Source organism: Calidris pugnax, unplaced genomic scaffold, assembly GCF_001431845.1.
Source record: "Calidris pugnax isolate Ruff unplaced genomic scaffold, ASM143184v1 scaffold107, whole genome shotgun sequence".
Lineage (NCBI taxonomy): Eukaryota > Metazoa > Chordata > Aves > Charadriiformes > Scolopacidae > Calidris > Calidris pugnax.
In genome coordinates this window covers 2,127,436-2,141,478 of record NW_015090901.1, presented here as the reverse complement: position 1 = coordinate 2,141,478, position 14,043 = coordinate 2,127,436, and the positions used below count along the sequence as shown (strand labels likewise).

The 14,043-nt window shown below is 49.4% G+C and overlaps 1 protein-coding gene and 2 long non-coding RNA genes across 4 annotated transcripts in view; 2 read left to right on the top strand and 1 right to left on the bottom strand.

Annotated features, from left to right (window-relative positions):
• Window positions 1-872: 872 nt before the first annotated feature.
• LOC106891964 lies at window positions 873-12,489 on the bottom strand. 2 transcript variants are annotated; one of them, XR_001412803.1, is made up of 3 exons: window positions 12,075-12,489; window positions 11,210-11,279; window positions 873-1,104 (listed from the first exon to the last, which is right to left on the bottom strand). It is a non-coding gene; the product is annotated as an uncharacterized LOC106891964 (long non-coding RNA). The 2 variants fall into 2 exon arrangements; XR_001412802.1 differs by lacking the exon at window positions 873-1,104 and adding an exon at window positions 2,633-3,527.
• On the top strand, window positions 987-9,105 carry LOC106891963. Its single transcript, XR_001412801.1, has 4 exons — window positions 987-1,124; window positions 4,039-4,277; window positions 5,366-5,462; window positions 7,689-9,105. It is a non-coding gene; the product is annotated as an uncharacterized LOC106891963 (long non-coding RNA).
• A 650-nt stretch (window positions 12,490-13,139) lies between the features above and the next one.
• The window catches only part of FTH1 (ferritin, heavy polypeptide 1), a 4,789-nt gene continuing 3,885 nt past the window's right edge, over window positions 13,140-14,043 (top strand). Inside the window, exon 1 of the mRNA XM_014948801.1 lies at window positions 13,140-13,458. Within this exon, the coding sequence (XP_014804287.1) occupies window positions 13,348-13,458 (111 nt within the window). The 5' untranslated portion in view covers window positions 13,140-13,347. The remainder of the gene's footprint in view (window positions 13,459-14,043) is intronic.

Below are 14,043 nucleotides of genomic sequence, written 5' to 3'. Positions count from 1 at the left end.
GCCCCCCGCTGGCGGTTCCGCGCAGGCCCGGGACCCCCCCGCGGGCCACACCGGGCCTGCACCGGAGACCCCGGCCGCCCGACGTGTGAGCACCGTGCCGGGCTCCGGGCCTGCTTCGAGCTACCCCGCTGCTGCCTGGAGGGAGGCCAGGCTGGGCCAGACCCGGGGGCTGGGCCGGTAACGGGGCCCGGTGGTGCCGGGGGTCGGGATGAGGCCTGGTGCTGTGGTGGTTCCCGCTCACCCGGCTCCTCCCGGGTGAGGGGGCGGGGGCTGGTTTCGGGTTCCCGTTGAGAGAGATTAGTTTGTCTGGCTTAAGCATGTAAGTTTTAATTAGAATAAATTACCCAGGGTTATAACGTGCTGTGATTTGTGCTGTTGGCCCAGCTTCGGGGCAGGAGTAGCTGGATTTGCCGAAGCCTTTAGGCCCTAATGGAGTTAATTTTCTTAATAATTTTCCTCCCAGCTGGCACAGGGCTGTGTTTAGTCTTTTGGTATATCAAAAAAACCCAAACCGTTGATAACACAGTGATGTTTTGGTAGTGTTTTCCCTAAGTCTGGGACTTTCCAGTGCCCCATGTAGATGCTCCATCCCCTGAGGGGTTCAAGGCCAGGTTGGAGGGGGCTTGGAGCAACCTGGTGTGGTGGGAGGTGTCCCTGCCCAGGGCAGGGGGTGGAATGCTTAGAAATAAGAAAGGGTGGGCATCGAGAGGATGGAGCCAGTCTTTTTTCAAGGATAGGACAACAGGAGATGGACACAAACTTGAGTATAAGATGTTCCACCTAAACTTGAGGAGGAACTTCTTGACTTTGAGGGTGGCAGAGCCCTGGCAGAGGCTGCCCAGAGACGTGGTGGGGCCTCCTTCTCTGGAGACATTCAAAACCCACCTGAACATGTTCCTGTGGGTTCTGCTCTGGGTGGATCTGCTCTGGCAGGGGGTTGGAGGAGATGATCTCCAGAGGTCCCTTCCAACCCCATGTGACTCTGTAAGTGGGTGATCTTTACGGTCTCTTCCAACCCAAACCATTCTGTGAGTCCGCCAGTGAGTTGCAGGCGCACAAGAAGCATAAAGCAGAAGATAAGGAGGGTCCAACCCTCAGCAGAGCCTGCAAATCCACAAGATAAGGTAAGACACAGTCAAGGTAAGACCCCAGACCAAAAGTGACCACTGAACTAAAAGAGGTGTGAACGGGGCCTGAGGGGATCACAGGGGTATAATTCCCCAGGGATTTCTTCGCTTGAGGTCCTTCCCTTTTCAGACGCACCCAACCCTACTGCTGTACCATTTAATTAAATTAATTACTTCATAAAATCTGAGGGCTGCGACTCTGCTGCAGGAAGCCAAGGGCTGAGCCTGAAGAAGGCGTGAGTGTGCCTGAGATAAGTGTGTGTGTGTGAGGAATCAAAAGGGGTACCCATCGGCTCATGGGGGTCACCCGCTGCGAAGGGACCATATGTACATGGCCACCCCAGTGCTTGGTGGCTTGTGGTAGCCCCGCTGGCTGGTGGGGCACACTTGCTTGCTGTGATGGCAAGCAGAAGGTCACATCGAGCTGGAGGAGCTCTGGGTGACAGGCTGGCGTGGGCTTGAGAGGAGGGAGATGCCCCGATGTTACATCCAGCCTTCGGCAGTCGGACGAGGCGGAACTGTCACTTGGGATCGGCTCTGCTGAGGGGAAGGAGACTCGGATGAGTTCTGACACGGTCCTACAGCTTGAGGAAGCAGAGCTAATGTATATGAAGACCAACCAAGTGGAAAGTACTTATAGGAGAAATGAGCTTTCTTGCTTTACGATGACAGGATTAGGCAGGTGTGTCAGCAGTGCAAACGATAACGACGCTGGAAGGCACCGCTGGCAGTTGGCAGCTTTCTCTTGTCCTCCCTCCCCCAAAATCGTGTTAAATCTCTGTTTTGGGGGGAAGGGGTGTTGGTCGACAGTCGGCTGAACATGAGCCAGCAGTGTGCCCAGGTGGCCAAGAAAGCCAACAGCATCCTGGCCTGTGTCAGGAACAGCGTGGCGAGTAGGGCCCGAGAGGTGATTGTCCCCCTGTACTGGGCACTGGTGAGGCCTCACCTTGAGTGCTGTGTCCAGTTTTGGGCCCCCTACCATAAAAAAGACATTGAGATGCTGGAGCGGGTCCACAGAAGGGCGACAAAGATGATGAGGGGTCTGGAGCACAAGTCTTATGAGGAGAGGCTGAGGGAGCTGGGGGTGTTCAGTCTGGAGAAGAGGAGGCTGAGGGGAGACCTTCTTGCTCTCTCCAACTCCCTGAAAGGAGGGTGTAGAGAGGTGGGGGTCGGTCTCTTCTCTCAAGTCACAGGTGACAGGACGAGAGGAAATGGCCTCAAGTTACGCCAGGGGAGGTTCAGGCTGGATATTAGGAAAAAATTTTTCACTGAAAGGGTTCTCAGACATGGGAATGGGCTGCCCAGGGAGGTGGTGGAGGCACCATCCCTGGAGGTGTTCAAAAGACAGGTTGATGTGGTGCTGGGAGATATGGTTTAGTGATGGTGACGCTTCTTGTTTGTTGTGTGGGTGTCTATTTTTGTCAGTTAGGTTGATGGTTGGACAAGATGATCTTTAAGGTCCCTTCCAACCTAGAAGATTCTGTGATTCTGTGATTCTGTGAAATGGGAGGAGGAGGGATAGTGGGAGTCCTGACCAACTTCTCAGCATGCTAACTGTTGACTGTAATCCTGGTGCTGTAGGCACGATGGAAATGTTGACCAAGTTTCTGAAATCTTCCTAGAAAGGTTTTTAAAGGGCCGCATTGTTCACAAGACAGCTGAGCTCTGAGATGGAAGCCGAGGGCTGTAACCTTTCACATATCCCCTGACTTGTGGTGTAAGGCAGGGATGATGTCCTAATTTTCACAGGTGAAAAAGGATGCTTTTTAACATTTTCTCTCGGCAAATGAATGGTGTCTTTCTTAGTTGGTTACTGCAGACGTCAGACGACAACACGTTGCTGTAAAACGAAATGCTATCTCCTTCTCAAGAAGGAGGATGAAAAAAGGTCTCTAAAGGTCTCGTGCTGGTCAAGAAGAGATTTTATCTGCTTCCCAATTCCTAGCCCTTAGGGCCTGGCTGCTTTCTATGGGTGCTGTTGCTCAATCCTGATAGTCACACTTAAGAGGAAAGCAGAAACTGATGGGGACAAAAAGAGGTCTATCTGGTTATGGCTGGGGGTGATACGGGGAAAGGGGTAGAACTGCCTGGAAGAAGGCACTTCTCAAAGACTTAGTACCAGAAAATAAAGTTTCCAGTTGATCTAAATTAACGATGGTGTCACTTTCTCTTCCCCTTACTCAGTCTCTGGTGCCTCTTAGGCTGGATGTGGCTGCAGAAACAGATTCTCAGACCCCTTCCCTCCTCAGTTTCCAGCTGTGTTCCTGGCTTGTCAGCTCTGTTACTGCAGGGCTCTGTGCTGTTGTGTTGCTGTGATGTGACTATGGGCCAGTTCAGGTTGAGGAAGTTCTCCTTTCTCCTGTTCTGAGCCACTTCTGGATCCACCTGCTTTTCTGGCCTCTAGAACAGAGCAAGAAGGTACTGAACCCTTCCCATCCCAGGAAATTTGTGATGACACAGGGCCTTGCAGGCAGCTGATGATGCAAAGGAGAAGCGTTTTCAGTGGAAAACACTGGAAATGGATGTTTGTCTTTCCTTTACTAGGCTGACAACCATGGTCCACCATGTTCCTCTTGAAATGTTCGCATATACAGGGAGTGGGGGGGAGACCCTAGTGAATCCAAAGTATATAAAAAGGTGAAGAAAGCAGAGAGTAAGCACAGGCTTTTCTTAACAAGTGAGCTTCTGGGCAAATTAAAGAAGCTAGAGAAATGGTGGAGATCTTGTGCAGGTACTCATGTGCTGCCCTAATGCTACTCTGTGGCTCAAGAGCAGGATCAGCAAATATCCCTTGTTTGCTGTTTGGGCCAGTCATAATTCCTGGCAAAGAATACACGGGCAGTTCTGGCTCACGGGGTACCTTTGATCAAAAGTTGTTTTTTTTTTAACGGGGCCTTTCCCTTCTCTGCAGATCTGACCTGACTGATCAAAGAGGAGCGTGATAAGAGCAGGAGCTCACGAGGTCTGATGATAAATCTGTTTGACCCTTGCTTCTGGAAGGGAGGCACTCGGGATAAGGAGTGAGCCAGGGCTGGGCTGCCTATTCCTCACTGGGCAAGGACCTGGACTTGACACAGCGTCTTCTCCAGGGAATCTCTGCTACAGTGAAGCTATGGGAGCAGGGAAAGAAGTAGGAATTGCTTTTATCAGGTGCTTTTCACTGCTAGTTAAGCCTCGCTGTGGCTAAAGATGCAGTCACTTACAATTTCCAGTAAAAGGCTGGTAGCTTTTTTGCATGGTCATGCTGAGCCAGTTCATGCTGCTGACACGTAATGACAAAGTTTCTTGGATTAAGTAACAATGCTGCAATTCTGGCTTATTTTTCTCTCCCCAGTCAGAAACTGTGTTTTACATGGTGACCTAAGTAACATCCGCATGGTTTAGCATGGGAGCCGCTCCCTCCACCGTCCTGTTATTTTAGCTGATGTCAGCCTGTTGCTCAACCTGCACCTCCTGACTCCTTGGAAGCGAACTCATTACCGGCCACTTCCCCTTTGGGCCTGATTTAACATTTTTCACTGCTTCTTAGTGTCCTTGGCATCTTGGCCACATTCTGGGTGTTAATGCTTTTGCCGTTTCAGCACGAGTCCCTCTCTGAGGAGGGACTCTCTGAATCTGTGAGCCATCTCCTCGGTGTGTTCCATCTCCACCTGCCCTGCAGCACCGAAGGTCCTAACCCTGCCACCTCGGAGCCCTGCACCGCCTGACCCCTGTGAGAAAGGCTGCTGTTGCTTCCCCTTTTGTTGTTGTTTTTTGGTTTTTTTTTTCCATCTTGGCTTGTGCACGCGCACACACACACACTCTGAGAACTTTAAGTTCCTTTGCGGAGGAGTTCTGGTGGGATCATGACAGGCAGCAGAAATTCAGATGGCTCGTCTAAACAGGAAGTTACATGGAACAAATTAGGCACAGGATTTACAGCCCATGCAGTTTTGGGAACAAACAGCTTGTCCATGGCAGGGGTGAGGAAGCACCCTCTGCTTTCAGGAAGGGTCTATACTCGCTCTCAAGGATCTGGCTATGGCATTTGAAGCAATTCACTTCCTCCCCCCCCCAACTTCTGCTCCAGAGCTTGGCCAGCACACCTCACCCACCTCAGCATAACCTGAATGCTTCAACTCATCGAGCAACTCCACGCTGCACTCGACTTTGGAGATTCTTAGATCCCTCCACTGGCCAAGCCAACCCTAGAAAGTGGCCAAAAATGGTTGATTTTTTCCTCTTCCACTTTTTTCTAGGTTCATGAGCTGAACTGGCCTGTGGAGCCCCCGAGGAATGCTGAAGCTAGTGGTGGGGTGAGCAGGGTGGCTGGAGACAGGGAAAAGAGGCAATAAGGTGTGTGTGTGGGGTGTGTGTTTGAGTGTAGGTAAGGACTGCACTGTCCCTGTTTTTTGACAGCCTCAAGCTCTGGGGATCTTTCAGCTCCGTGGTGTAGCTTTACTCCTACCCTACCGCTGTCCTGCGGGTTGTGTCCCTTCACAATGGCTTTTAGAAACAACCAAGAGCATCAAACAAAAGACACGGGCTCCGGCCTGCGCTAAATCAGTGTAGAGTGGAAATCTGGTTGTTTTCTTTTTAATTGTTGGACCGGAAAGTTCCTGATTTGCTGGTTTCAGTCTTGGTCATGGCTGCCTATTTAGGCAGGTTTTGGGCAGTGTGGCCACGCATGACTGAGCAGGTCTACTCATCACCTAGAGCAACTGAGGGGAGGGACTGATTCCTTAGACCGGGCAGAGCATTCTTCCTACTCTCTTAAACCTGAAACGGAGCTGGCTGCTGTCCTAGAAAAGTCTGAGAGCTCTGTAGGCTGCTGTCATTTGCTACCACACGAGACTTGTAATAACAGCTTTTAGTGGGAATATCTTTCCAGCATGTTCCAAACCCAACATTAGCTGATGCCCAGGGTTTGAGACTCCAGTGGTCTCCCTGGGTTTAAGGATTCTTCCCAGTCTGTTGGGCAGAATCTGCCAACACAGTTTCTGCTGCAGCCCAGAACAGCCAGATGTGATTGCTGGGGAGTTTGTGCACTCCCTTCTGTAGCAGCTCCTGTAGCTGCCCTTGGGTGTTATCTAGCCGACTGCAGGGAGCGGGTGGCCTGTCCTCTGACTGTTCTGCTGGTGGCTGAAATGCTGCTATCTGTGGGCACGGGCCAACATCTGCTGAGTTGAAGTCGACGACTGGTCAATATATATGGTGCTCAACTACCCTATGCTTTAATATCAAGGTCAGGTCTTCCCCCAGTAGAGCCTGCTTATGTATTTTCCCCATTTTATTTCTCTCTCTGTCCAGTTCCATTGATTATTTTTTTTTTTATTTTTTTTTCCACCACAAATACTGTGGTGGAATAAGTTTGAAAAGGGAGAACCAGGTTCTAAGGTCTTGGCTCTGCTTTTGCCCAGAAAGGCAGAAGCTCCAGGAAAGCAGCTCTCCAGCTGCTGCTGCTTTGTGGCAGGAGCTATGCCCAGCTCATCCAGAGGTGACTTTGAGGGGACAAATACTCCGCATTTCAACACGAGCTGGCTTCTCCACGGGTAGCACACATAGAAGCAGATCCAACTTGAGTCCCTTGAACTGATTTTAAGTATTACAGCCCTGATGGCGAGGGGCTGGACGTGGCTCAGGAGGAAATAACACCCAGCAGGAAAGGTGTGCAGGGGGGTGCACGTGCGGTGCCTGCGGAGTTGCAGCTGCATCTCAGCTGCAAAAACCACTCGGGTGTTTTCAGTGTCCCTTTACAGGAACCAGCTTTCCCCACAGACTCTCCAAAAATGCCCTCTGCTTTCTACTTGCCCTCACCAACCTATGCTTCACCTCTATAGATAAAATCCCTCTGGTCCTTCTAAGCCACTAAGACGATCTAATCTCATCACTTCCTCTAAGTAAGCCATGAAATAAGTTCCTGGAGAGACCTGCTCGATAACAGCAGTTGGGAGGTGCCCCCCCCTTCAGCATGTCCTGCCCAAGAGTGATCATGACATGGGCCACTGCTTGTTTTTATGGTGGAGCTGGTGCTTTATCGGGCTGATGCACGTTCTTTAAGCTGGTGTTTTAACCGCCAGTTCCCTGTAAAAGCTTGTTTCTTCTCATCGTGCTTGAAAGAATTTGCCTGCCTGGCTAAATATAAAAGCCAACACCACCTACTCTCACAGGCACGATGCTATGGGATGTCTGTTCAAACTCGATGCTGCACAAACTGTCAAAAGGTTATTTTGAGGGATGAGCAATAATTACAAATATGAGCACAGATTGGCAAATGGACAGCCTGGTTTATGGGGAAGCTCTGTCTTGCTGCCTTATTCCACCCTCAGCCTTTGTCTCTTGCTGACCAGGTGAATTGCCACCACTTATTTCTGCTCGATAACCCTCCGGCACGCTGTGACACTCGAGGTCCCTGTGTCACACGTGGGGCCGGGTGTAGGGCTGTTCACCTGCCAACCCCAGCCTGGGTGCCTGTTCTGCATCCTCACAAAATAAGCCGATGGCCTCGGCTGCCAGCCTGAGGGACAGAGGGGATATAGAGAGATACAGAGACATCCTTTTAAACTTTTATCTCTTTCACAGATTCCTAAATGAAACCTTCTCTTTAAAAAAAAAAAAAAAAGGACATTTCTCCTGTGTATCCTACTCGGAACGAAAGCTGCCTGATCGTTCATGAAGGCTTCGATACTTCACCAGTGTCTGGCAGGGGAACTCCTAACAGGAAGGAGGTGATTTTTTGCTGTATCGAGAAAGTTCGCTGTACTTGTTGACTTTAGCTGGGTGGTTCTGTTTGTAAGTGCGGTGTTTTTTCCCCAGCTTGTCAGTATTGGAGGAAAAAAGTTAAGAACAACAGAAATAGGGACTGAGAATGATAGCCACCCTCCACCCCTTGGTTTTAAATGCAAGAGGGGGAAAAAAAGCGGGATTACCCTCCAAGAGGATGGTGACAGTATAGCGAATGCTGTGGTTGTGGCCTGGGGTGGAATGTCAACATTCAATTAATTTGGGCTTTTGCAACATGGCAAATATGGCTTCTGAAAGCTACAGTATGTCCACCCAGTGCCCTGCCTGTCACTGGGATCAGAGCTGGAGCTTTTCAGTCACAGATACTGGAGCCAGGCTTGAAATTAGCTTAAATGGGGCTGCTACATGCCAGTAAATTCACCAAATTCTGCTTCTGGGCATGCTGGGCAGACAGAATTACTGTATTATTAACAGTGCTCTTCCTCACTCTCTGGCCTCCAAGCATATTTTTAGAGGCATGCCAAAGAAGAAAAATCTAATTAAAAGGGTATTCTGAAAAAAAATTAAGGGAATTGTAATCCCCTGGGGCGGTTTGTTCAGACTGCCTGTGTGCAAAAATGTTCCAGAGAGAGAAAAAACCCCGTAACACAACTTAGAAAATGTTTGTTTGTCTAAAACAGCAGTCTACAAAATCCTGTAGTACAGACTGTTACAGATTATTTTGCCTTCGGGACTTTTCTTTCCTGTAGCAGAATGGTGTAGTGTTTGGTTGTCTCTGAAGCAAAATTTCTAGAGTAACTTGAAATATGCTTTGTCTTTCTGTCCGAGGAGTGTTTTTCCAGGAACTAGCAGTTCTGAGTAACCCAGCCATTTGCATTCCGTGCCGTAAGCACCCAGAGAAAACCCGTTGCCTTAAAACCTGGGTTTCCCACATGTAGAAATTTGGGGACCTGAAGGAAACGACTGAAAAATTTGCACAATGTTTTTACCCGAAGGAGCCAGAGGAAGTTTGCAGTTAATCAGGATTCCATTTTTAGGATATCTTAGGGAACAAGTGGAGCCCAGATGCTTTTAGTAAATGGCTTTCAAAAAAACTCCCCGTTGAGGACAGTGTCAAATTTCCAGACACATGATCAACCTTGGAGCCAAGTTTAGGGTTGCTTTTGTGTTTACATAAAGTCTGTGAGCTGAATTACGCTGAAGGGTGGAATGGAAATTCTCCATAATAAATATTTGACTGGATGCACAGTTTATCTTATTTACAGGACTTTGAGCTTTGAAAAAAAAAAAAAGAGGTTACTGTATTTATGTTCAGCGCTCTTGCTCTCTCTTTTACTGGATTGGAAAAATTGTTGCTTTTTAACTCAGATTTGTTATTATTCTAACCAGCACGGCAAAAAGGAAGTATTTTAAAGCTAAGGGGGAACCATTTCCACAGATGATAAATGAAACGTTGTGTATTCCTGAATATTCTGGCTTCTCCAATTACAGTGAGCTTTGTGCTCACACCAAGGGAGCCCCCCTGTTGAAGGTTTAGCAGGATGCCTGAGTCACATGCTCAGTTTTTGCTCAGGGACCGTATCGGAAAAAAAAATTTAAAAAAGTCTGGCTTCTGTTTTTACAAGCCCAGAATTTACTTTGTGCAAATATTGTCCAGTATCTGTTGAAAAGTCATGTTTTCTGCCCACTGTAAGATCATGGCCATCATTTGGAAAGGTGAGGCACAAGAAGGGCACAGGTCAGGCAGTATGACTGATATTAAAGTGGGTATAAGAGTCATGGAAACTTTCCCCCCTCCAGGCTCCCAAACGAACAACTAATTACCATTGGCCCAGGCTGGGACTCCATTTTCCTTGGACAGACGGACAGATGCATGTGCTTACATGCACACACAGTGTGTGCCACGATACCAAGGAGTGCACAGAGTCTTGGTAGATTTTTCTTCATCTAGATCCCCTCTGACTTACTCATCTTCTGTATATATGTGGAAAAGTTCATCAGAGAAGCTCTGATTAATTTTTCATACTTAAATTGTCCTCTCCAGCTGTCATACGAGGAAGCTGAGCATTGCTGTCCCTAAACTGGCTGATGTTGGACTTTGTGCTTGGTGTAGAAAAGCTGAGCTGTAAACAACAAGAGAGCTCGGGCCATTGTTTCTGATGGGATCTTGTCCAAGGGAAAACAAGAGATTGTCTTCAACAATTTGAAGCTGGTGTAGGCAGACAATACGTTGATTTTTGCCTCCGGGCAGCATGAAGGCTGCCTCCACGTCAGACCACAAGCAGCTGAGAACTGACATGAATTCAAAGTAACACTTGGCATGTGCTCTGCTGAGAGGGTGGATCATCCCTGGGCAGATGTTGGTGTGTAAAAGTGTAGTGAAAGAAGTAATTTGGATTATCAGTCCGTTTTTCCCAAATACACCAACAGCTTTTATCTATTGGATTTGAATGAGAGAGGCCAGGCTTCCCCCTCTAATGGAAAAATTTTAATGAATAATTCTCAGGCATGCAACTATTAGCTACTGAAAATAGTATGATAGGAAATGGTGTGTAAAGCATTGTCAGGTGCAAAAAATGAGCTTAAAATTACTGAATGTGAATGTCATTTGATGGGAAATCCAGCCTCAGTATGGTAATGCTTTTAGCAGGCTTCTTCCCAAGAATGCTTGTAAATGCATTCTTCAGGAAGAAAGGCAGAAGATAAAACAAGGCTTAACCCAAGCCATAGGAAAACAGTATGAAATTAAAAACAGTAAAAAAAGTAAAAATTTAACCATAATGGGATGGTAGGTTGAAAGTCAGTTGCACAGTCAACAGAAAAAGTATGGGTGTAGCTAAACCTAAACTCTTGTAAGACCAGAGTGCAAAACACTCCTCATGTTGGTCACCAAGATATTGTGACGCATGGCTGTACAACGCAGCATGTGGCCACGTGAATCTGCTGTCATCAGAGACAATGTGCATTGTGCAACTTACATTTGATCCAGAAAGCAGCCTGTAGGACTTCCCTAATCTTTGGGACATTTAATCGTGGGTGGCACAAACTGTCCGAACTAGAGAGGAAATATTCCTGTTATTAATGGACTTTTTGCTCAATCGCTTGCAAACTTCTACTGTTGCACAGTTAAACAATGTAATGAGAATTTGAAAATATAAATAGCAATAGCTTGCAATCTATAAGCTGCTGGGCAACTTTCTTCTCGTAGTTCCAAGCAAAAAGGTTAGGTGGAAAGAAAGCACGAAAACATAACAGATAAGAAACGGTTTAGTGTTTTGTAGGTTTAAGGTTAATCTCTGGGGAACACTGATACATACTCTGCAACGTGCTGCTAATACAGAGGGTCAAGTTATACATACCTCTGTGCTTCAGGAGGAAAATCCTAAGCCTTTTCAGCCTAACACAAGGTTTGTCTGAGGTTCCTGCAAGCTGGTGAAAGAAAATACTACAGTAAGAAAACAGTAATGCAAATCCGCCCAGCAGTTATGACTTTTTTTTTTTTTTTTTTTTACATAAGCATTTGTGTGGGAGGGGAACATGAGATTTCAAATGTACCTGGCAGCCTGCTGAAGCGATAGGTATGACCCACGTTAACTTATAGATCTTAATTACTTCTGATGGTTAACCGTCGGGGAGCCACAGAAAACAGTAAAACAAAGGAAGCCAGGCGTTCAGAGCGCCTCAAAAAGTGCTTATTTTGCTGATACAGGCCTTGTGCTGCCCTGTACAGACTGACAGTCACGCACAGGAAATCACGCGTTACCAGGAAGGGTCAAAGAGTGAATAAAACTTTGTAGAAAGGACTGGTTAGAGGAAAATTCATTTAATCTGAGTTTAGAGGCTCAGTAACTTGTAATATTTCTGGTAAATTTCAACATTAGCATTGGCTTAGAAATCAAGATTTTGGGAACCGATGTTACAGGATTTTCTCAGTTTAAGGAGGACGTTTCCAGCCCTCAAGGCTGCACATATAATCTGCTTAGAATTTCAGAAACCAGAAAGTAAAAGAATCCAATGTTTGTTGAAAATAAATGACCACACAAACAGAATGCTTATGGTAGTACTAAAAGCAGCTGAAATAATCACTTCATTATCAGAAAGCTCAGTTTTTTCCATTTGACCTTTGATTTCTCACTTATTTATTATTTGGTGTTATGTTTGAACCGACTAAAGGCTACTATCATAAAGTTTACCGTCAAGCAAATCAAGAGAGCAAGAACTCACAGAATGGCTAAGGACAGAAAGGACCTCTGGAGACCATCTAGTCTACCCCTGCCAAAGCAGGGTCACCCAGAGCAGGCTGGACAGGAACTCATCCAGGCAGGATTTGAGTATTTCCAGAGAAGGAAACTCCACACCATCTCTGGGCAGCCTGTTCCAGGGCTCTGCCACCCTCAAAGTAAAGTAGTTTTTCATCATGTTGAGATGGAATTTCCTGTGTTCCAGCTTGTGCCTGTTCCTTCTTGTCCTGTCACTGGGCACCACTGAAAGGAGTCTGGCCCCATCCTCTGGACACCCACCCTGTAGACATTGATCAGCATTGATGAGATCCCCCATTTTCTCTTCTCCAGGCTGCACAGCCCCAGGTCTCTCAGCCTTTCCTCATCAGGGAGATGCTCCACTCCCCCCCGATCATCTTTGTAGCCCTCTCTCCAGCAGTTCCCTGTCTTTCTTGAACTGGGGAGCCCAGAACTGGACACAGTACTCCAGATGTGGCCTGACCAGGGCACAGTAGAGAGGGAGGGTGACCTCCCCTGATCTGCTAGCCACGCTCTCCTTAATGGACCCCAGGAAACCATTGGCCTTGTTGGCCACAAGGTCATATGGCTGGAAATGTTAAGCTTCTCACCATCCTTCTTGTGCATGGTGCCTTTACTCATGACTGGTGCAAACCTCCAGCGCGCTTCCTCCCCCAGGCCACCAGCAGCACCACAGGTCATGGCTGCAGGTGCTTCTTAAGACCTTTGAAGAGCTACGGGCACCGTTCTGCTGCGTTTCTCCGCTCGGCTTTGGCTGGCTTATGGGGCTAACCAAGGATTTTTACCTTTATTTAACCGTTTCTTGTATTTTTAGGGGCACTTTTGCGGCAGTGGCCAAAGCTGAGCCCGCTGAGGGGAGGCCTCCACGGCTCTGAGGCAGCGCGCGCGCGCGCGGGGGCCCCGCCCACCGCGGGGGGGCGTGCTGAGGCACGCGCCGCCGGGGGAGGTGCTGAGTCACGCTGGGCCAGCAGAAGCGCGGCGAGAGGCCCCGCCCCTCAGCGCGGGGAAAGGAGGCGGGCGGAGCCAGGGCGCGCGCGGTGACGCTGCGGCAGTATAAAAAGGGCGGCGCGGAGCGAGCGCCCCTCAGAGCGCATCGGCGAGGCGAGAGCGAAGCGGGTTCCTGCGTCAACAGTGCTTGGACGGAACCGGCCGCGCTCGGGCCCGCCGCCTCCACCGCCACCAAATAATCCAACACATCCTTCACCGTAGCCGTCGAACTCAACCCGTAAGGCAGAGCCATGGCAGCGCCTCCTTCCCAGGTTCGTCAGAACTACCACCAGGACTGCGAAGCCGCCATCAACCGGCAGATCAACCTGGAGCTCTACGCCTCCTACGTGTACCTCAGCATGGTGAGCGAAAGGGGTGGGTGGGGGGTGTTTGCTTGCGGTTTTGTCTGGTGTGGGGCCTGTATGTGGGGAAGGCCGAGGGGGGCGCTTCGGGCCTACCCGGGAACACTGGTATTATACGGGTAAGGGGGGTAGGCCCGCCTCAGGGGGGAGGCGGGCCTACCCGATGTGGCCTCTCCCCTGAGGGGGATCCGGGCCTGGCTTGTGTCTGGGCCTAGTCGGGGAGGGGGAAGGAGTGTCGCACCTTCTGTGTGAGGCCTGAGGAAGCGGGAGGGAAGGTATTGGGGGGGGCGGGGTAGTTGCACAAGGGAAGCTGTGGGGCTGGTTGCCCCCACAGAATGTAAGGTTGTGGGGGGAAGTTCGTGGGCTCCGCAGCGGGGAGCGGCCTGGGCCTCCCACGCACGCTGACCGGCTGGCGATGGAGGGGGGGGGGTCCCGAGAGCTGGGGAGGGGCCTGAGGGGGCAGCCCCGCCCCCCCCCCCCCCCCCCGCCGCCAGGCCCCCATCTCCCCAAGGACTTCCTAAGGGACCCTGAGAAGGAACAACGACCCCCCGGGCCCGCCGCTCACCGCTCCCCTCACGGAATGCC